General features: G+C 42.1%; 1 protein-coding gene across 1 annotated transcript in view; it reads right to left on the reverse strand.

Annotated features, from left to right (window-relative positions):
• The window catches only part of dgkh (diacylglycerol kinase, eta), a 205,358-nt gene that overhangs the window by 41,864 nt on the left and 139,754 nt on the right, over positions 1-23,740 (reverse strand). The window contains exons 22-26 of the mRNA XM_076264201.1: positions 23,062-23,169; positions 5,809-5,922; positions 5,487-5,621; positions 5,161-5,321; positions 871-976 (exon numbers count right to left, since the gene is read on the reverse strand). Coding sequence (XP_076120316.1) covers positions 871-976; positions 5,161-5,321; positions 5,487-5,621; positions 5,809-5,922; positions 23,062-23,169 — 624 coding nt within the window. The remainder of the gene's footprint in view (positions 1-870; positions 977-5,160; positions 5,322-5,486; positions 5,622-5,808; positions 5,923-23,061; positions 23,170-23,740) is intronic.

The following is a 23,740-nucleotide window of genomic DNA, read 5'->3' on the forward strand; positions in this document are numbered from 1 at the left end:
TTGCACAGGCTAAACATAGACATAATCTAGCCTAAATTCGTGGCTCAGTGCACCAGCAATCTACTCGTCAAGGAGGCTCATAGTTTGAAGATCATAGACCATAGATCATAGACAAAGGCAGCCTATGCAGTTTCTTTGTATAGCACGTTTCTTTTTTTTTTGCGGACCGGCGAGGTCCAGCCCACGGCCCGGCACCAGTCCGCAGATTGCCAATCACACTGCCGTTGCAACGCCTCTGAATGCGTGTCAGCAGCCCTGTTTACCGGCAATGCTACAGCAGAAGCTGCCACCTTGTGACGAAAGGTTGTAATACATTTCATGCAGCTGCGTGAATCACGGGAAGCACGAATGAAGTGGCCACTTCTAAATGGGACCTGCTGTATATAAAACTAATGGGCTTGCAGTACAAACTTGTAAAGGTCCAATCATACTAAAAACATGTCTGACTTCCACCATACAAAGTTTGAGCAGACTGGGAATGATACTTGTCAAGATATTAATGCCCAAACCTCGCCTCCAGGGTAAGGCATTTCTGAGAGAGTAAAAATTATACAAAATCAAGGGTGAAATAATGTATGAAAACATTGGAATTTAACAAAAATATTTTACAGGTCTTAGTTTTGGGACCTAAATATTAGGTAGACAAACTCTGAGCAAAATCTGAGACGGTGCAGAAACCATTTTCCTGGATTTTGTCTGATTTGACACAGAATGACCCATTAGTTATTAGACCTGCAGCCAAAAGCACTTGGATCAAAAAAAGAACAATATGTGATAGCGGTGCAAGCACATAATCAAGGACTTTTTCCTTTAATGGCTGCACCAAACTCAGTTTACAAATATGTTATCATGCTTAAATCAATCACTCACCTCAGGGAACTTTGGGTGGGTTTTGTTGATGGCATGTGAGGAGGCATTGACAGCATGGGCAAGTTCTTGCTCCAAAAGACCATTGGTCTTGGCTGCTTCACATATCCTGATTATAACAGCCAAGAAAGACAGAGTTGATGTAAAGGCAAACAGTGGCTTGACAACACTCTGAAAGCAGGCAATTCCTGCTCACTTTTTCGATTTAACTTTCTTTGCCACTTCTTTAAAAATATTATAAACATTTTCTTATTATTTCTTTCTTATTATGAACATTTTCTTTAGGTCAATAATTGCTAGCATTTGATGAACAAATTGGTTAATTGAAAGATTAGGCTTCAAAACCACATATTTATTCCAGAATTTCAACTCAACTAGGTAGTGGATTTGTATGAATACTCAGGCTTCAATCATCCACATCGTCTGGCTATATCCATAATGTTGATTATCTGAAGGAGAACATGATACGTTAACCAATGGGAGTCCATATCTGATGATGTCATCGACCTGATCCATCTGTCTAGGGGAATGTTTTTTGCATGCTTTATCCTATTTAGGCCTGTGTCTGCGAATTATTCTTCCTATTTCAACATTCTGATGTGACCGTTTGGCCAGATTCAGGAGTCAATGAGGAGTCATAATGTCTCATGTTCTCCTTCAGAGAACCTACTGTAGGCTATGTATATAACCATGTGTTCTCTTTCAGTTGAGTTCACTCAATGTTAACCAATTGGAAACGTATACAATAGCCCTCATTGCGACTGTGGTCACATAGTTCACTGAGAACCATCAGCAGAGCGTAGCATACACATATGCCCCTGGTAGAATAAGTCATCAGCTGAGTGAGTCTATCACATATACAATCTGACATTACAACCAATCACAGAGTGTTCCCCTGTACTTCCGTGTTGCCATTGAATAGGTCATCAACACAGCACAAGCAGTTGGCGAGTATGTAGTGATGCTGGAACAATCATCAGCAGGTTGAGTCTATATGTCCGGATTCGCACTGGCAAATGGCAGATTTTCAATCATGTCCGCTTATGAAGTGAGTCATCAACAAATCACATGCAGAGTTTGGTGAGTGCGCAGTGACGTAGGATTATCAGCGGGGTGAGGTTCTCACATTCGCATGTGGCAGTAGGCAAATAGTGGGGTCCTCCATCATGTCAATTTTGGCAATGAACAAGACATCCTGTACAACAGTGTTTCCCAAAGTCTGGTTCGCGACCCACGGGTGGGTCGCAGGAGATTTTATTTGGGTCGCCAGCACAATTTATGTTGTGTTATAGGCCTAACTGATACCATTTGTCATTTGATACCAGGAAAGCTAACATTTTTCTATTAGGATGTAGACTGTTAACTACCACAGTCACGGTTTTGTCATAAAAGCTCATGAAACTGGCGCATGAAACTGGGGGACGAACGCATCGCAGAGGGGGTGCCAGCATGGATATCTACCTCTCAAAATGATACCGTTCTATGGGGCGCCTGCCATGTACCTCGCAGTTGCAAACTGCAAGGGACATGAATCCGCCTATTTGCACGAACATTAATAGATACCAGTTCCTCAACTTTACCGATTAAAATCTAGTGACCGTGCTGTCAACTAAAGCAGACATCCATAGACCGGACATAAGGCCATTCAATTTGCATACAGTTTCGATTGCAGATGCAATCTTTAAAGTTAATAGCAACCTCCTCACATTTCTGATTTAAAATGCACAACAGTGCATTATATTAGTCTACAATTTAAATGGGCATTTTAAACACTATTCCTCTCGTTTTCTACCTCGCTAACTCCAAAGTAAAGACGCCTCTTGTTCTGATATAACGACTATACAATATAATATAATACAACAGTACAATATAACGACTTGAGTTATTTGCTGTTTACATTGGAATTGACGTCCACAGTGTTATGGACCCATTTGTCTGCAACGCAACGTAGCCTACAACATTTATTTTTAGAAATACAGGAACAGCTTACTATGCTGACGAATGACGACTGCGCAACATGCGAGAATTTGCCCTACTCTCGGATGCGCATTAAAACGTATCTTTTCAGTAGTCATTTCCAACTTTTCACGCTGATGGTGCTCAAAATGCAACACAACCGTGTTCAAAGCAGGGATCCTATAGCAATGTATGGTTGGGGGAGGCATAGAAAAGTTGGAGAACCTGTGGCCTAAAACAATATTGGTGGTTGCAGGGTAGATTTTAAGTGAAATGGGTCGCGATGGTCTGTCATTTTTAAAAAGTGGGTCGCCAGAAAAAAAGTTTGGGAAACACTGCTGTACAACACAAATTCTGGCGAGTGCGTAGTAATGTTGGAGTGTTATCAGCGGGGTGAGGCTTTTGCATATTCATATGACAGTACAGCCAATGGCAGGGTCCTCTTATATGTATACTTTGGCAGTGAAACAAGTCAATAATACGACACAAGCAGAGTTCTGGCGAGTGCTCATTGAAGAGAAGAGAGATCCATCACCGGGTGATACACAGCGACCGGTGGTTGTTGCATCTCTGACAGTTGCATAAGCACATTGATAGCACATACATCCAGGTCACTGAACAGTGAAGATCACTGAACAGTGGTAGCTCCCTGGCACTGGATTTGATTCATGTAGTCAACAATGTTGCACAGGCTAAACATAGACATGCACACATCAGGCAATTGTGGTCCTCAGTGGACAGTGGTAGCTTGCTGGCGCAAGACAGTTCGCACATGCATGAAGCTGAAAGCAGTGGGCTCTCAGCCGTTCAGGGGGAGGTACACCTAAGTCTTTGTACGCTTGTGTGATGGTCTTGAGCAGCCAGCGGGAGAGCCTTTGTTTCGAGTCTGCATGGCCAGTTGCCTGAGCCCCTCAGCAGATGAACAGCTGTTCAGTCTTGCGAAGGCGGCGTGTTTGACCGGTGTAGGCACAGTGCCTGTCTCGAGAGAAAGCTTGGCTATCATTCGTCTGGAGTGCAGATTGAGTCTGACGAACACTAACTGTTGAGTGGTCATGAGTGCACATTTCTTCCATTACACCTGTAAGCCGAATTAGCTGAGTTGACTGAGTGTCGTTGAAAAGTGCTTCTTTTGGATTGATGAAGATGATGCCATTAGCATCCAGTTGTCCAAAAAATTAATCTATGTACTTTGAGAGTGTTTGGGGGATAGAGCACCTGAACGGGAGGACTGTGAATTCCCAAACCTGTCCCTCTAATGCAAAGTGCAGATACTACAGTCTGGGCGTTACTCCAAAGTTGTCTCAATAGGCATTCAGATGTCTCAGGTTGAGGATGGGTCTGAGACCTCCATCCTTGTTTGGGACAATGAAGTATCTGTTGTAAAACCCCTTGTTTACATGCTTCCGCTTTGACTGGTTGAATAACGTGCTTTGCAGCTAGATTGCTTATTTCCTGCCACAGCGTAGCTACACGATGAGAAAGAACCGATGTGGGTAGCACTGCAGTGAAGTGTAGTAGGCGAATAAATTGCAGTGCGTAGCCCTGTGCCACCATGCACAGTACCCGGGTAGAGTCTGCGCATGTGTGCTATGTGCTCAGATGAACGGTGAGGCGTCAAGGAGGCATCAATGCTGTTCACCGTTGTGAGCACCACTGTTGTGACAGGAGTGGAAGCGGGAGGCAGGGGCTGTGGGGGCTCAGTGGGAAAGCGGTGATTGGAATGGTGCGGCGTCTTTCTCTGTGTCTTTATGCCTGGATCACAGTGTAGCAATACCCTGGCCGAAGAGCCCATCTGGTGACACCGGAGTATCAAGGACAGGGAGCCGCCCTTTGTCTTGCGGGCAAGTTCAGTTACAGGTGCCGAGACTAGGCTACAAGAAAGCCCAGTGCGCGGCCAGGCCGTACCTGAGCACTTCCTTCCTCAGATCGGTGAGTTTTCTGGGTCAGCAGGGTGTCCAGACGGCGGAAGAGTTCACTGGTGTAGACCTGCATCAAAGCCATGGTGCTCACTGCACGGCAAGACTGGTGAAGCCGTAACAAGGAATGGCATGGCTGCAGGGGGTAGGACAATGTTGAAACCCATCCATGTTGTCTGTATCTTCAGAATAATGCCGCCTTGCAAGAACTGCAAGGTTCTTGGGGGGACTTCTGATTCTATTCCCCAAGAAAGGTGATTAAAGACTGGTTCAGATCGATGACGTAATCAGAGATGGACTTCTCATTGGTTAACATCGAGTGAACTCAACTGAAAGAGAACTCCAAACTATGAGACGAAAGGTCTTGCACTGGTATGTAACATGTTATACTATGATTTGGGTATGGATGTGGGTGTGTCACCTGGTGATGAGCTCTTCAGCAGCACGAGCACATATCTGAATAAGGGTGACCTCTTCCTCAGTGGCCAAGTCTACTGACTGCTGAGGGTACAGGTGTGGCCGCAGTGGGGGCTTGTCATATTTCAGCTTATCTTCCCATGACTTCAAGGTGTTTTCAAATGCCTGTCCACACACACACATACATACACACACATACATACACACAAACACACACACACACAAACACACACACAAACAAATAAAGAAAAATAAAGAAAACAGTTTGCTTCTACTGCTTCTGTATTACACCCACATGCCTCCAAAGCTTACACACATGTACAGGCTCACCCTGTCTCTGGTGAGCATCTGAGCTCTATTTTTGTGTTGAATCTTGATAAGTCCAGGTGGCTGTATCCAGGCTTCCCCATCAACTTGAACGGGCACTCCCTCATCTCCCAGGATTGTGATTTTCACTGATCGACACTGAACAAAACAATATAAGACAGCTTTGGCCTACACATTCAACAAACTGCAACAGTATTCTGTCACTAAGGTCATCTAAAACCATGTCTATATTTAGCAAAAGTTGTGTAATGGCATGCGTCTACACATGCATTTTCTGTATATTTTTACATGTAGAGGAGTCACTTTAATCAGAAGTGCAATACACCTGTGCGATGCGATGATGCTGGAGTTTGATGACTCTTGACACTGCCATCTGCATACTACCAAACACAGCAACCACTTCCAAGATTTTGTCATCAAATGATGGAGCACAAAATATCTGCCATCAGAGATAAAATATGACAAGTTAAAAGTTAGAAAATTGATTGCAACAGCTCCCCGTTAGTTGCACTAAAATGTAAAGTACAAACAAACCCTAAAAGTTCTCGATAGAAAACATAGACTAGTGTTGTCACGATACCAAAATAATGACTTCGATACAATGCCTGCCATAAATATCTCGATACTCGATACTGAAATGATACCACGGCCAAATCCTAAAATATCAAAGTAAGGATGCAGACCTCCCCAAGTGTATTGAGTCATTTGTGTTAAATTTGGTGCACTTTCGTAGTGTGCAGGTCAATTCTGAGTTCTAAACTTCCTACATAATTATTATTTTTATAGTCAGTAAAATAGTAGTTTGTGTGTGATTAAGTCCTTTATTGTTTGTTATTATTAATTTACATTTTAGCAATAAAGTATCTTTAAATAGCCAAAGTAGGCTAGATCAAGGTCAGTGTTGAAATTACTGCATGCAAGTACGTTTCAACCACTCAGGTCTTCCTCAGATAGGCCTACACCATTACCTGTTTATATATCTGTGTGCATTCCTACATTACGTCTATTTCTTTGATAGTTAACATTATTTGCTACCACGTAACAAACCTCTATTATTATTAGGACTCAACACGCTACGGTGGTATTATATGCTGTGGGCTTTAATAGCTTATATGACACGACCTTCCGCAACCTTCCGACCTTTACAGCTAAACCAGCTCCTTCACTTCCGGGGTGTTAGCATTTGTCATCAGTCAGTGAAGCTGACAATATGGCAGTGTTTTTCACCCGGTCGCTATAGGATTTACCTTAAAGGAGAAGTTTGGTGTGATATTGACCTTAAGTGTGTTGAAACATGATACCGAGTGTGATCTTTTGTCTCATAGCTCATCTCGGCTTGTCCCCGGCACTCCGAAATCTGGCGCTAGTTAGCCGATGCTACCAACAGGTTTTCAATGGGGGTGCCTCGGGCATCGGGCTAGCCATGCACATAAATCACTGTTTTACACCATTTACGAGGCTCAAAGTAGCTCCACACTTCATTGGTAGACTTCCGAGGGCTCTGACATTTAAAACGAGACATTGAAACTTTGAAAAAGCACTAGTAGTTTATTTACAAAACGATTTATAGAGACAGTACCTTCAGGAAGTTTACCGTTCGCCGCCATCTTAAATTTAGTCACGATAAGTCGAGCGACGAGTACGAATGAACAGGAATGATAAGGGATCAGATTCAGGATTATACAGTAAGATGTTAACACCTGCTGGGCATTACTGCCTGTCGCACCTCCTCCGGTGCCAATGGGTCAGCTGCAGGGTCATCAGCCAGAAACCACCATTCACCAACGTTTCGCTCCTTTAATTCTGGTACGTCTCCTTTTGGCGGAGCAGTGACAGGGACGTCTCCCCGTCACCCCCTGCAGCTGATGGGTGTTGTCCCCTGCGGCTGTTGTCTGGGGTTAGGTGTTCTTCCCCCAAGTTTTGTCCTTCCTCCTAAGCCAGAGCCAAAAGCTCCCTTTTTCAGCCTCCTCTGCCAGATCCTTTATTGCCTTCCTGAGTCTTCCTCCGGTGAGTCCCACATCCCTCAGGAGGCGTGTGGTTGACAAGCCCATGAAGCCTCGGCATCCAACCTCCACTGGGTAGATGGTAGTCTTCCAGCCAGCCTCCCGGCACTCAGCAGTCAGCTCTGAGTACTTGGCCTTCTTGCGTTCGAAGGCGGCCTCAATCCCCTCCTCCATAGGTACTGTAAGCTCGATGAGGATCGCTGCCCTTGCCTTGGCTGACCACACAACTATGTCTGGCAGGAGATGTGGTGGTGATCTCCGTGGGGAACTGAAGCTTCCTGTCGAGGTCGACCCTCATGCTCCACTCCTGGTCAGGGGAGAAGGGCCTTGATGTTTCTCTTGGCCTGATGTTTCTCTTGACCCCTCCTTCTGCAACAAAGGTGGTGGGGTCCTCTGCAGGTGGCGGTGTTTTACTCCCTTGTCGACACTCCTCCAGCACTTCGGCTAGCTTCCTCAGGACTTGGTCATGGCGCCATCTATAGCGGCCCTGTGAGAGTGCGATCTTACAGCCTGACAAGATGTGCTGGAGGCTTACGTTGGGAGTATTGCAGAGCGCGCAACGTTCCTCACTTCCGAACCACTGGTGGAGGTTCCGAGGGCAGGGAAGCGTGTCGTAGGTTGAGCGGATGAGGAAGCTGAGTCTTGCCTGTGGGATCTTCCACATGTCTGACCAACTGACGTTCCTGCTTGTAATTCCCTCCCAGGTTGTCCAGCTTCCTTGCAGACCCTGCGACACGGCTTTGATCTGGTAGCGGTCTTCCTCCATCCTCGTCACCTCCGCCACCACCATCTCCTTCCTTTCCTTGCGGTTGGCCTTGGACCAGAAGTGTGGCGCGTCTCCCCATCCTAGGCCTGCTCTTCCTACCTGGACTCTGCCCATGATCTGATGTTGGAGCCGACTGATAGCTTGGTCGACCTCGGCCTGGGCATTCCACTTGCGGCCAGTCGGAACCTTGGCGTTCCTTACTGACTCGTCTGTGGACTCCCTAAGCTCGAGGACCAACCTGGCCTTCTCTTGCATATACACCAATCCGCCGCAAACTTTATGGGCGCTGCCATCTTGCCTGCCGCCATTACTGCGTGCCTGCGGAGTGTGACGGTGTGACACTTGCGGTGCCTTCTAATGGCTTTTCAATGAAAGCATCCTGTCAGAGAATATCAAATAGGAGATCCTGATCATGAAAAAATGACAGGTGAAAGGGAACATTGGGTAGATGATGTCAGGCAGTGGCCAAAACTTACCAATGAAGGTAATTTATTGACAACATAATGTATTAAGACGTGTATTAATTAATGACAAAAATAAGCCGAATGCTATCATTAGTAGCTGTGTTGCTAATATGTTCACAAGCTTCAGAAGTTGCAAATAACTATTAGCCACGACCACTTGTAGCAGTAAAATACATGTTCTTACAGGTATTCAGGATTATTTTATTAATCGTATGTATTTCATCCACTTTTAACGCACATCTTGGTCCTCCACTCGACAAGGAACTCTGTGTAATCCATAAGCCTGTAAACATGGGCACTCAATGTGCAACAAAGGTTTGTGAATTTCACAAACGGTTTAATTAAGTCTGTATATTCCTACTGTTGTTAAAACAGCCGACCACACAACACGCTTTTCCTGGCATCACTGGACAGCATACGTACTAAATAAAATTAAGAAAAAGAAGAAGATTTTGCATCTACAGCTAACGTCTGCTACAGCCGCCTACAGGACCAACACATTACTTCGCTACTTCCTTAGCAGCAAGGCAACGCAGTAATGGCGGCGCTGCTTTACTTCCGTGTTTCGCCGGATTTGTGTATAGCCCAGCTGTAGTGACTTCAGTGGTAGCTGCAGCGTGTTTTTTCCAAAGAGGCCGGTTTCAGATAGGCACCGTGGCAGCCCCAACCACTTTCAGATGAATGAGTTGGCTTTCCCATCCATCTTACTCACGATCGATGAGGGGATCTCACTCATTTTCAGGGGCCACATTACCCTCTGGTAGAGTGTAAATTGGTAGCACCAGACCTTATACTTCCCAGGGAGTTGGCTTTGGTCGATCCTTGCCAGGCCATCACAGAGCTGTTTCACGACGGTTTTCCCCATCTGCTTGTCAGACAGCTCTGCGGTGTACTGCCTCCCCAGGCTTTTGATGGATTGCTCTGCGAGGAGTGGCATCTTCTTCCCTCCGACTACAAAGGTGGTGTTGTCGTTCCTGACTCCTCTCCTGAGTGACAGGAGAGTTGCTATTCCAGTTGCTATGGAAGCTATGCAAAATACACGTTCTGCCAGGCCATAATCTAGACGTGTATTTGACAGCCAGAATTAGTTGATAAATGACATTGAGACAATAGTCCAGGCCGACCCGGTTCTGAACGTCTATAGACAACCAAAATTAGCTGCAAATACACATTCTGACAAGCCATAATCTATTTGACAGCCAGAATTAGTTGATATCTCAATGACATTGAGACAATACATCCAGTCTGACCCGATTCTGAACTAAGGATGTCACAATTACATATTTTGGTGGTATGATAATTGTCTGAAGAATAATCACGATTTCACGATTATTATGATTATTTTGCGTGAATATTTTTCACAACAGTACTAATGTATTAAATCTCACAATCTCCCATCTCAGGTTTAGAGGTAAATACAGTAAGACACTGCATAGTAATAATAAAATAAATCACTCTGCTTTGTAAACTATATCCCATTTCCCTTGTGGAAAAAAAAAAAAGTCAAAGGCTGTAGTCTATTCTGATAATTTAACACACCATTAGAAAGTGTTTTAGTATTTCCAGTTTGTGCATTCCTTATACCTGCAATCTCAGAAGGGCTGAAAAAGGTGAAATTTTACATTTTAACACGTAAATGAAGGGATATCGGGATTAACCGACATTTCCATTACATGCACATGGGTAGACCTGCAATAATGAATATTGAATATTATCATATTATATTATAATAAACGTGCATTAAGCAGAATTTAAATATGGCTGCAATTTACACTTTTACATATTAAAATGACATAGTCCTAACAGTAGGCCTACCAGCTGTTTTGAGTTAGGGCCATCTTTAGCCTAATTGAATAACTTAATGATGGAGAAGATATTTTCAGACCTGCCATCCTTGAAGAAATGTCAATATTACCTCAAACCAGGGAAAACACATTGCCCACCTTGGCCTTCATGTATGCAGCCAAAAAAAGACCAAACGACATAAATGTTGACAATCTGTTTTAAAGCCTAATCCTTATCTATAAAAATCACTGGTGTTGATAGAAAGGGACTGTGGATATCCATTTTTCTGGTATCTGTTCTAGCATGTCTGGTGTGTATTAGCATGTCATGTATTAGTACCTCTTTTCAATCCATTATTATTTGATTTTTTTTTTGTGAAGAAATACATCTATCCCTCATGTTATGTTGGTGTCTTTCTGCTCCTCTCGTGTCTACTGAGGCTGCAATGATCACATTCCGACTAAAGGGGCGGGTCTCAGCAATAGGTGCGTTGTGTCAGTCTACTCTAGAAGCCTAGGTCTCGCTTGTTTGCGCGCTAATTATCAAGAATTATGATCTATATGCTACACAGAAAACAAACAAATTAAACACCTATCACTGAGCAAGTCAAAATATTTGTTGCAAATAACTACATTTGGCCTTGGAAAGGTCTGCGCTCCCTGAGAACATCATGTCTAACCATCATCGACACATGGAAAATATAATGCTAAATGAAATAACTCGTGAACAAGCAATAACTTTCCAAGACAATATTAAACTATTAAGCCGAGGTAAATTCACAATCGCACTCAGTGCAGAGTCGTTTTGTTTCGCAAAGCAATTCAACACGCGGAGGCGTGAACTGTCCGACGCGAAGCGGAGGACGGTTGCTTTTGCGAAGTCCATTTATTTCTGATAATGGACGAATCGAAGGGCATTATCCCGTTTATACCATGGTCACTTACGAAATAAATAAATATGAAATCAATTATTAATACTAAATGAGTTTTAGAGTTAAAATCGTTCGTTTTTCAGCTGTTTTTGCAATGCTGTGGAATGTTGATAAGTCACAGAGCGGACTAACTCAGGCATTGTCAAGCAACGTCATAATAATTTTATAGGTGTAGTATATCACTTTTTAAATGACACCCTTTTCAACCTAGACCATGGTATAAGCTTTAAATATAGGCTAATAATCAGGCTGCAATGATCTCGCAAATAATTTCTGAATAGCCTAAAGTTACAGAGCCATATAAAGGAAATTTTGAACACCCATTGTCGCAACTCTACCTTTATATGGCTCTTTAGTTTACAAAAGCTGTTGTCCAATGGGGTACTCAAGAGAATATAGGGGAAGTCAATCATGGGGACATGGGGTTAGTTGAATTAATTAAAGTTTCGCTCACTACACCTGTAACGTTTAATTTCTCTTGCAACTGGTCATTTTCCTATCTCTAACACATGTGTTTTTTAACAGATTGTTCTGAGGGATTCAAAGCCTGTGACGCTCGAAAGCTGTACATGTATGTGTGTGGCTGGCACTGCCCTGTGCAACCACCTGGCAGCTCTTCTGTACCAAACCGCACATTATTCGCAGCTGGAGCTCAAGGCCGTTCAACCGAGAAACAGAGCAGAGGTGGCACAAACCAAGAACCATGGTAACTTACCTTTTAAACTTAAACTAACAATTTCATTAATGGATGTTAGGTTAACTTTTACTAAAACGTGTTTGGTTTTATTGCAGGGTTAAACCTGTTCTGGTGAACAAGATGGTGATCCTCTTAGCCCGACCAAAAGAAAGAAGGCTGGTAGAAGGAATCAGGTTTGTATTGTTACTGCATTGTTGTATTGCTATTGCATTACTGAAATGCTTACAAACTTAACACACCATCACTCTAGGTCTTACGGAGCCCCCGAAGTGACATGAGAAAAAAAAAATGAAAAAAAAAAATGCACTTGACTGACTATAGTTTTGCGAGATCTTGACTTTGTTTTGCGAGATCTTGAGTTTATTTTGCGAGATCTCGAGTTTCATTTGCGATAACCTATAATGTTTTCAGACAAAACCTCCGGAGTATATGCGGAGGTTTGTCAAACGGAGGTCCGACCCTTCGGGTGATTCAAATATGATGCTAACCTCCGGAACTTTTACTGAACTATGTGTGAACAACATACACGCACATTACAGAATCTCTTTGTGGTTGTCGAGAGAGGGGTGGGGGCTTGCAGAGTTAGCAAGAGGCGAGATATGACACAGAATATATACGGCCGCTGTTTACAACAGACAGCATGGAGGGTGAATATAGCGTTTTGAATGTTTTGCAACAATGCAGCATATATTCCGTTACATCCACAACTTCCGCAGCATCGAGGAAAGTTTGGACCTGGGGGTACCAGAAACTCAAAACAAGTGTCAATAGCAACAGTAATAACCTGTTTGGCAATGGTAGAGAAGATTTGGCAAATTTTTCATGGGCGCATCCCACATACTCAGCTCTGCTGCTCATCCCACAAGTGCATGTTCCTTACAAATTGGGCACCATTTGAAAGGGAACTAAACAGGCTTTCCAACGGTATAGGATTTATTGCCAAAAAGCATTGTTACCACAGACAAATAATATACAAAACACAAATTTCATTACTTTTTGTGCTAAGTTTATACGAAATAATTTTTAATGTATATATTAAATATTATACATTAAATAATATACAATAATATACATTAAAGCTTCATAATTTAGAATCAAGAGCATCTTGGCATCATGTATACCAACTTTGACATGAATCGGATCAACAGTCTAGGAAAAGTACCAAACCAAATTTGGTGTGTGTACAGTAGCTGAACCACAAAGTAGCTGAACCACTGTCAACCACAAAGCTCAATGACATAGGGGGGCGCTATGGAGTCTGTGGGCCACACCTGGGACCAAAGTCTCTGTAACTGAGTAGCGGGTGCTATGACTGACGTGTGCACCAAATTTCAATCGTTTTTGACCATGGGAACCACCTCAAAAAAGGCAAAGTCATGTCCCAAAAATAGTGAATAAATATAGCCGCAAGCGGCAATGGCGGGCCCGAGCACCTGCGGGCCGCAACCCGTGACATTTCGGAATCCAACAAAGCCCCGATGTTGTCCGTTTGTGAAATGTACATATTTGATGGGTGTGCTATTTTTTTCAGATCAATCCATCAAAGCCTTGAACATTTTTGGCACATTTCCTGCTTGGCTAGATGGTGGCGTTATGCTAGGCATGTGAATTACACATATGAATATCATCACAATAATATCCAATATTTGATAAAGTTTCAGATTAATCAGTTAAGGCATTGTCCATTTCTGGCACATTTCCTGGTTGGCCAGGTGGTGGCGCTATGCCAAGCAGGCCCATTGGGTGTCTGGATATCATCATAATCATAATATCTATTAACCTGAGAAGTTTCAGACCATTTATTCAAAGCATAGAGCATTTCTGGCACATTTCCTGCTTGGCCAGATGGTGGCGCTATGCTAGGCCTGTGAATTACACATGTGAATATCATCACAATAATGATATCCAATATTTTATAAAGTTTCAGATCAATCACTTAAGGCATTTTCCATTTATGGCACATTTCCTGCTTGGCCAGGTGATGGCGCTATGCCAGGCAGGCCCATTGGGTGTCTGGATATCATCATAATCATGATATCTATTAACCTGAGAAGTTTCAGACCATTCATTCAATGCACTGTGATTTGTGACACATTTCCTGTTTATGCGGTGAGATATTAAAATCATATCAAATATATTACAACATTCAAAAATCCCTTCACAATTTAACATCAGCGACATCTTGGCATAATGTTGGCCAAATTTCAAATGAATCTGACAAACCGTCTAGGAGGAGTAAATAAAATTGATCATCTGAAGTCAGTGTAATTGTCATTCTTTCTGTTGCCAGTTGGTGGCGCTATAGCAAACATGCGTTATGGGCATGTGAATATTATCATTAACATGGTATTCAATGACCTGTTAAATTTTAAACATTTCAAGCCATGCACGATGAATTATGACACATTTACTGTTTGTGTGGAAGGGTATTAAAATTCATAATTTTGCCATTTCGTCAAATTACAACATATCAAAAAAAGGCTTCACAATTTAGAATCAGGAACATCTCGGCGTCATGTATACCAACTTTGACATGAATCGGATCAACCGTCTAGGAGGAGTACGTTAAAATTGATCATGTCCACAATGCACAAATTCTCAATTACCTCACTTCCTGTGGGCGTGGCTAATGGCATGTTAATACGAAAGTTGTTTGTTTTTGGGAGTTACATACACCCACCAAATTTGGTGTGTGTATCTAAAACTATATGCCAACCACAAGTCACAGTGACATAAGGGGGCGCTATGGAGTTCCTGGGCAACGCCCGGTGCCAAGCTTTTTTCCCTGTCTATTCACTGTACCACTTGATGTGTGTGCCACATTTCATGCGTTTTCACCCATGGGAAGCACCTCTTTTGGCATCATGATTCATCACATATTTCATCACATATTAGTCTGCACAAAATCCCAAATATCTCACTTCCTATTGGGTGTGGCTAATGCATTGTACATACGAAAGATGTTCATCTTGGGGAGATAGACACCTACCAAATTTGGTGTGTGTAGCTGAAAGTCTCTGCCCACCACGGGATCAGTCACCTAAGGGGGCGTAAGGGGGCGCTAGCGAGTCCCTGGGCCATGCCCGGGGCCAAGCTTTTGTACCTAGCTGCTTTGTGTGACACCTGATGTGTGTGCCAAATTTCAAGACTTTTCGATTACGTTAACCACCTCAAAATATTTGCCAACCACGGGATCAGTCACCTAAGGGGGCGCTAGCGAGTCTCTGGGCCACGCCCGGGGTCACGCTCTTGTACCTAACTGCGTTGCGTGACACCTGACGTGTGTGCCAAATTCCAAGAGTTTTCGACCATGTTAACCACCTCAAAAACAGGAAAGCAAAAAAGTAGAATAACAATAATAATACTCAACTAAATATAGCCGCAAGCGGCAATGGCGGGCCCGAGCACCTGCGGGCCGCAACCCGAGACATGTCGGAATCCAACAAAGCACCGACGTGGTGCGTTTGTGAAATGTACATATTTGATGCGTGTGCTATTTGTTTTTGTATTTTATTTTCTCCCACATGTATTTGCTCGGCCAGGTGGGGGCGCAATGCAAGGCAGGCCCATTGGGTGTCATCATAATCATAATATATATTAACCTGAGAAATTTCAGACCATTCATTTTAAGCAAAGAACATTTCTGATACACTGCTTGGCCAGATGGTGGCGCTATATTAGGCATGTGAATTACAAATGTGAATATCATCACAATAATGATATCCAATATTTTCTAAAGTTTCAGATCAACCAATAAAGGCATTACCAATTTCTGGCACATTTTCCTGCTTGGCCAGGTGGTGGCGCTATGCCAGTCAGGCCCATAGGGTCTCTGGATATCAGCATAATTATAATATCTATTAACCTGAGAAGTTTCAGACCATTCATTCAAAGCATAGAGCATTTCTGGCATATTTCCTGTTTGGCCAGATGGTGGCGCTATGCTAGGCATGTGAATTATATGTGTAAATGTCATCACAATAATGATATCCAATATTTTTAAAGTTTCAGATCAATCACTTAAGGCATTGTCCATTTCTGGCACATTTCCTACTTGGCCAGGTGGTGGCGCTATGCCAGGCAGGCTCATTGGGTGTCTGGATATCATCATAATCATAATATCTATTAACCTGAGAAGTTTCAGACCATTCATTCAATGCACTGTGACTTTATGACACATTTCCTGTTTATGTGGTGAGATATTAAAACCATAAATATATTTCAACATATCAAAAATTCCTTCAGAATTTAACATCAGCAACATCTTGGCATAATGTTCAGCAAATTTCACATGAATCTGACAAACCGTCTAGGAGCAGTATGTTAAAATTGATCATCCGACATCAGTGTAATCGTCATTCTTTCTGTTGACAGTTGGTGGCGCTATGCCAAACATGCATTATGGGCAGGTGAATATTATCATTAACATGGTATTCAATGACCTGTGAAATTTAAAACATTTCAAGTCATGCATGGTGAATTATGTCACATTTATTGTTTATGTGGAACGGTATTAAAATTAATAATTTTGCCATTTCGTCAAATTACAACATATCAAAAAAAGCTTCACAATTTAGAATCAGAAACATCTTGGCGTCATGTATACCAACTTTGACATGAATCGGATCAACCGTCTAAGAGGAGTATGTTAAAATTGATCATGTCCACAACGCACAAAATCTCAATTACCTCACTTCCTGTGGGTGTGGCTAATGGCATGTTAATACAAAAGTTGTTTGTTTTTGGGAGATACATACACCCACCAAATTTGGTGTGTGTATCTAAAACTATATGCCAACCACAAGCCACAGTGACATAAGGGGGCGCTATGGAGTTCCTGGGCAACGCCCGGTGCCAAGGCTTTTCCCCTGTGTATTTACGGTACCTCTTGACGTGTGTGCCAAATTTCATGCGTTTTCACCGATGGGAAGAACCTCTTTTGGCATCACAATTCATCACATTTTAGTCCGCACAAAATCCCAAATACCTCACTTCCTGTTGGGCGTGGCTAATACATTGTACATACGAAAGTTGTTCATCTTGGGGAGATACACACACCTACCAAATTTGATGCGTCTAGCTGAAAGTATGTGCCAACCACTGCCTTAATCACCTAAGGGGGCGCTACAGAGTCCCCGGGCCACGCCCGGGGACAAGCTCTTGTACCTAACTGCTTTGCGTGACACCTGATGTGTGTGCCAAATTTCATGACTTTTCACCCATCTTAACCACCTCAGAAAAGGAAAACGCTCTGAGACAAAGTTAATATAATAATAATAATAATCCTTACAAAAACAATAGGGCCTTGCGCCCTTCGGTGCTCGGGCCCTAATAATAATAATAATAATAATAATAATAAATATAGCCGCAAGCGGCGATGGCGGGCCCGAGCACCTGCGGGCCGCAACCCGTGACATGTCGGAATCCAACAAAGCACCGACGTGGTGCGTTTGTGAAATGTACATATTTGATGCGTGTGCTATTTGTTTTTGTATTTTATTTTCTGCCACATTTACTCGCTTGGCCAGGTGGGGGCGTAATGCAAGGCAGGCCCATTGGGTGTCATCATAATCATAATATAATTAACCTGAGAAATTTCAGACCATTCATTTTAAGCAAAGAACATTTCTGATACACTTTTTGGTTGGCCAGATGGTGGCGCTATGTTAGGCATGAAAATTACACATGTGAATATCATCACAATAATGATATCCAAAATGTTTGTAAACTTTCAGATCAATCACTTAAGGCATTGTCCATTTCTGGCACATTTACTGCTTGACCAGGTGGTGGCGCTATGCCAGGCAGGCCCATTGGGTGTCTGGATATCATCATAATCATAATATCTATTAACCTGAAAAGTTTCAGACCATTTATTCAAAGCATAGAGCATTTCTGGCACATTTCCTGCTTGGCCCGAAGGTGGCGCTATGCTAGGCCTGTGAATTATGCATGTGAATATCATCACAATAATGATATCCAATATTTTATAAAGTTTCAGATCAATCACTTAAGGCATTGTCCATTTCTGGCACATTTCCTGCTTGGCCAGGTGGTGGCGCTATGCCAGGCAGGCCCATTGGGTGTCTGGATATCATCATAATCATGATATCTATTAACCTGAGAAGTTTCAGACCATTCATTCAATGCACTGTGATTTATGACACATTTCCTGTTTATGTGGTGAGATATTAAAATCATATCAAATATATTACAACATTCAAAAATCCATTCACAATTTAACATCAGCGACATCTTGGCATAATGTTTGCCAAATTTCAAATGAATCTGACAAACCGTCTAGGAGGAGTATGTTCAAATTGATCATGTGACATCAGTATAATTGTCATTCTTTCTGTTGCCAGTTGGTGGCGCTATGCCAAACATGCATTATGGGCATGTGAATGTTATCATTAACATGGTCTTCAATGACCTGTAAAATGTAAAACATTTCAAGCCATGCATGGTGAATTATTACACATTTATTTTTTATGTGGAAGGGTATTAAAATTAATAATTTCGCCATTTCGTCAAATTACAACATATCAAAAAAAGGCTTCACAATTTATAATCAGGAACATCTCGGCGTCATGTATACCAACTTTGACATGAATCGGATCAACCGTCTAGGAGGAGTACGTTAAAATTGATCATATCCACAATGCACAAAATCTCAATTACCTCACTTCCTGTGGGCGTGGCTAATGGCATGTTAATACAGAAGTTGTTTGTTTTTGGGAGTTACATACACCCACCAAATTTGGTGTGTGTATCTAAAACTATATGCCAACCACAAGTCACTGTGACGTAAGGGGGCGCTATGGAGTTCCTGGGCAACGCCCGGTGCCAAGCTTTTATCCCTGTCTATTCACTGTACCACTTGATGTGTGTGCTAAATTTCATGCGTTTTCGACCATGTTAACCACCTCAAAATATATGCCAACCACGGGATCAGTCACCTAAGGGGGCGCTAGCGAGTCTCTGGGCCACACCCGAGGTCAAGCTCTTGTACCTAACTGCGTTGCGTGACACCTGACGTGTGTGCCAAATTTCAAGAATTTTCGACCATGTTAACCACCTCAAAAACAGGAAAGCAAAAAAGTAGAATAACAATAATAAATATAGCCGCAAGCGGCAATGGCGGGCCCGAGCACCTGCGGGCCGCAACCCGTGACATGTCGGAATCCAACAAAGCACCGACGTGGTGCTTTTGTGAAATGTACATACTTGATGCGTGTGCTATTTGTTTTTGTATTTTATTTTCTGCCACATTTACTTGCTTGGCCAGGTGGGGGCGCAATGCAAGGCAGGCCCATTGGGTGTCATCATAATCATAATATATATTAACCTGAGAAATTTCAGACCATTCATTTTAAGCAAAGAACATTTCTGATACACTTTTTGGTTGGCCAGATGGTGGCGCTATGTTAGACATGGAAATTAGACATGTGAATATCATCACAATAATGATATCCAAAATTTGTGTAAACTTTCAGATCAATCACTTAAGGCATTGTCCATTTCTGGCACATTTCCTGCTTGACCAGGTGGTGGCGCTATGGCAGGCAGGCCCATTTGGTGTCTGGATATCATCATAATCATAATATCTATTAACCTGAGAAGTTTCAGACCATTTATTCAAAGCATTGAGCATTTCTGGCACATTTCCTGCTTGGCCAGATGGTGGCGCTATGGCAGGCAGGCCCATTTGGTGTCTGGATATCATCATAATCATAATATCTATTAACCTGAGAAGTTTCAGACCATTCATTCAATGCACTGTGATTTATGACACATTTCCTGTTTATGTGGTGAGATATTAAAATCATATCAAATATATTACAACATTCAAAAATACCTTCACAATTTAACATCAGCGACATCTTGGCATAATGTTTGCCAAATTTCAAATGAATCTGGCAAACCGTCTAGGAGGAGTATGTTCAAATTGATCATGTGACATCAGTATAATTGTCATTCTTTCTGTTGCCAGTTGGTGGCGCTATGCCAAACATGCATTATGGGCATGTGAATATTATCATTAACATGGTCTTCAATGACCTGTGAAATGTAAAACATTTCAAGCCATGCATGGTGAATTATGACACATTTATTGTTTATGTGGAAGGGTATTAAAATTAATAATTTTGCCATTTCGTCAAATTACAACATATGGAAAAAAAACTTCACAATTTATAATCAGGAACATCTCGGCATCATGTATACCAACTTTGACATGAATCGGATCAACCGTCTAGGAGGAGTACGTTAAAATTGATCATGTCCACAACGCACAAAATCTCAATTACCTCACTTCCTGTGGGCGTGGCTAATGGCGTGTTAATACAAAAGTTGTTTGTTTTTGGGAGTTACATACACCCACCAAATTTGGTGTGTTTATCTAAAACTATATGCCAACCACAAGTCACAGTGACATAAGGGGGCGCTATGGAGTTCCTGGGCAACGCCCGGTGCCAAGCTTTTATCCCTGTCTATTCACTGTACCACTTGATGTGTGTGCTAAATTTCATGCGTTTTCGATTATGTTAACCACCTCAAAATATTTGCCAACCACGGGATCAGTCACCTAAGGGGGCGCTAGCGAGTCCCTGGGCCACGCCCGGGGTCAAGCTCTTGTACCTAACTGCGATGCATGACACCTGACGTGTGTGCCAAATTTCAAGAGGTTTCGACCATGTTAACCACCTCAAAAACAGGAAAGCAAAAAAGTGGAATAACAATAATAATAATAATAATAATAATAATAATAATAATAATAATAATAATAATCCTTACAAAAACAATAGGGCCTTGCGCCCTTCGGTGCTCGGGCCCTAATAATAATAATAATAATCCTTACAAAAACAATAGGGCCTTGCGCCCTTCGGTGCTCGGGCCCTAATAATCCTTACAAAAACAATGGGGCCTTGCGCCCTTCGGTGCTCGGGCCCTAATAATCCTTACAAAAACAATAGGGCCTTGCGCCCTTCGGTGCTCGGGCCCTAATTATAATAAAAAGAATCCTTACAAAAACAATAGGGCTTCGCATCTGGGTACGCAAGGCCGTCCCGGCCCTGCACCATCAGTGCCCTTGCCCTAATAAAGAGGCCTTTGTTCTGTGATAACCACATTTCCACAATCTACATTGTGAGCAGTTTATACTTAATGACTCTATCCCTTTATGCAAGCAAAACATTTTACAAGTATGATCAGTTACTTTACTTTTAGCCTTTGTAGGCTAAACCATGATCTTCCTTACTTGAAACACCTTTGTTGAAATGCAAGAAATTGAACACTGAAACTAGGGAGTAGTTTAGTGGGTGTTTGGGAATGAACATTAGCTCAGATGCTCACATTTATTTTGTGTAGACTTTTTGTGGTCTTAATGCAACATTTTTTTACAAAGTACTGTCAGGGCCACCAAGGACTGTGAGCGAGTCAACTGCAGAGAAACCTATTTCAGGGTTTTGGCAGGTTTCAGTAAGTCAAAAGACCTACACGACGCATTACCAAAACAAATATTCAAACCAAAGAAATTCTGAAAAAAGAATTTTATTTCAATGAATTCAGTCATTGAAAAAGCATAAATTTAATTTACGATTACTGAATCGTAGAACATCACTTGGAAGACATTGCTAATCTCACTGTTGCTATTAAATGAGTGGTGTCACCGTGTGTAGTATCCAAAGCACAAAGCACTCGGCTTTCGACATGTCATTCGATCCAAAAGTACCCCGAAGGATGTTTGACAGCTGCGATGATATTGCGATATTGGGACCAGGCATTGAGGAGGATGACAGCAGGGACGGCAGGGGTGAGGCACAAAACTGGCTAATTGTCCGCTGAAGACAAATATGTGGCAGTATTTCCAAATTCTGGAAACTGATAACAAAATTGCTATTTGCAGAGCTTGTAAAGTACCAGTGATGCGAGGAGGGGTAAAACGATACTCTTTTAACGTTACCAATTTAATTACACATCTTAAGAGCCATCATCCTGAACTCTACAAAGCACCAAGCCAGAAAAAATGGCATCAGCTAAAACTGTGACGACGCATTCCTAAGCTTTTGTTTACAATGCAATTAGTTTCTAAAGTGTGTAACGTTAGCTAATGTTAGAAAGCTAGCATGAGTTTCATGAAATCCAGAATGAAGGCTAGCTGTAAAGTTACTAGCCTACGTGTTGTAGGTCTCATTCACTTACAGCTGCATTTCTGTTCATTTGAGAACAATGTGTCATATTGTCAACAACACAATTCTCGGGGAACTGGCTTGTAGGCTACTGTTCAAATATGACATTTATGTTTATGTGAAAATGTTAGGCTACTTAATATGTGCCATATTTGAAATAATTTATATATTTTTCATGAGTAAATGTCTATTTCTAAAATGATACAGGGTTGAATCAAAGTAAAGTTTTTAATGTCCCGTATCGACAGCAAGTAGCCTACACTATCATAATAACAGGTTAATTGTAGTACAGGAGAAACTTTACAATTAATAAAAATTAGAAGTGAATATCGGTATCGGCAATCAGCCAAAATGAGCTTGTAAATATCGGCATATCTGATATCGGCTAAAATTCAATATCGTGCATCCCTAATGTGTATGTGTGTTTGTGAGAGAGTGTGTGTGAGAGAGTCCTGCCATCCTCTACCAGCAATCCTTCACTCAACACCACCATCTACAGTCCGATGGGTGTAAAGTCACTAAATGTACACATAAATTCATTTATTTTATGCGCCCCATGGATGAAATGCCACCCAACTTGGCCCCACGCCCTTGAGACCAACATACCATAAAAAGTTTGTCATCTTAGGTCCCCCGGTTCAGGTAGTTATTTAGGAAAAACTGCATTTGAATGGTGAATAGGAACCTGAAATTGTGGAATTGGATTGGATAAGCAGGAGATTATGCTTATTGGGCTACTCACATCATCCTCTTTGGTTCCACCCCAGAAGTTGGTCCCACCAGCATAGCTTGGAATATTCAATACAGCAATTCCCTGGAGGCTTGGAAGTGGAATGTACTGTCCATCACACTAAGCAACAGAGGTAAAAAGCACATACATGTTAATTTGGATTGTTGACGATCACTTTTTTGGTTTTTGGGTCTGAGTGTCAAACATAAGTAAATAATTGCAAAATCTGTGGAGAAATATGGTTATATTACATAAAGATTATGTCCCAAAAATAGATATCATATGGTGTGACACTATAATGCTTTTTAAATTATTTTTTTGTTTGTTTTTGGAGACCCTTGGGAATGGGATATACTTTTTCATTCAGGAATTATTAAAACATCTCAGAAGGATATTGAAAGGTTACCAGGTGAGTTATCTCTCATATATTTTTTAAATAAATCCTGTAATTACTGCCTGCCTCCATGACATAAACTTGTGGATGACACAAAACTACATGAAGCTGAATAGCAGTAAGACTGAGCTGCTAGTGGGTGGCTCCAAATCAGCTCTTGCTAAGATGCAACCTTTCACCCTTTGTGTAGATGGCAGCACCATTCCTTGCTCCAACCAGGCCAAGAGCCTTGGTGTCATACTGTAGAATACACTCTCATTCAGTGCGCACATATACAGTATGTCTCAAAGTGCCTTT

Source organism: Alosa pseudoharengus, unplaced genomic scaffold (assembly GCF_046254945.1).
Source record: "Alosa pseudoharengus isolate Yale_2024_CS ecotype anadromous, Long Island Sound unplaced genomic scaffold, YU_APseudo_1.1 YU_APseudo_1.1_scf_3, whole genome shotgun sequence".
In the NCBI taxonomy this organism is placed as follows: Eukaryota; Metazoa; Chordata; class Actinopteri; order Clupeiformes; family Clupeidae; genus Alosa; species Alosa pseudoharengus.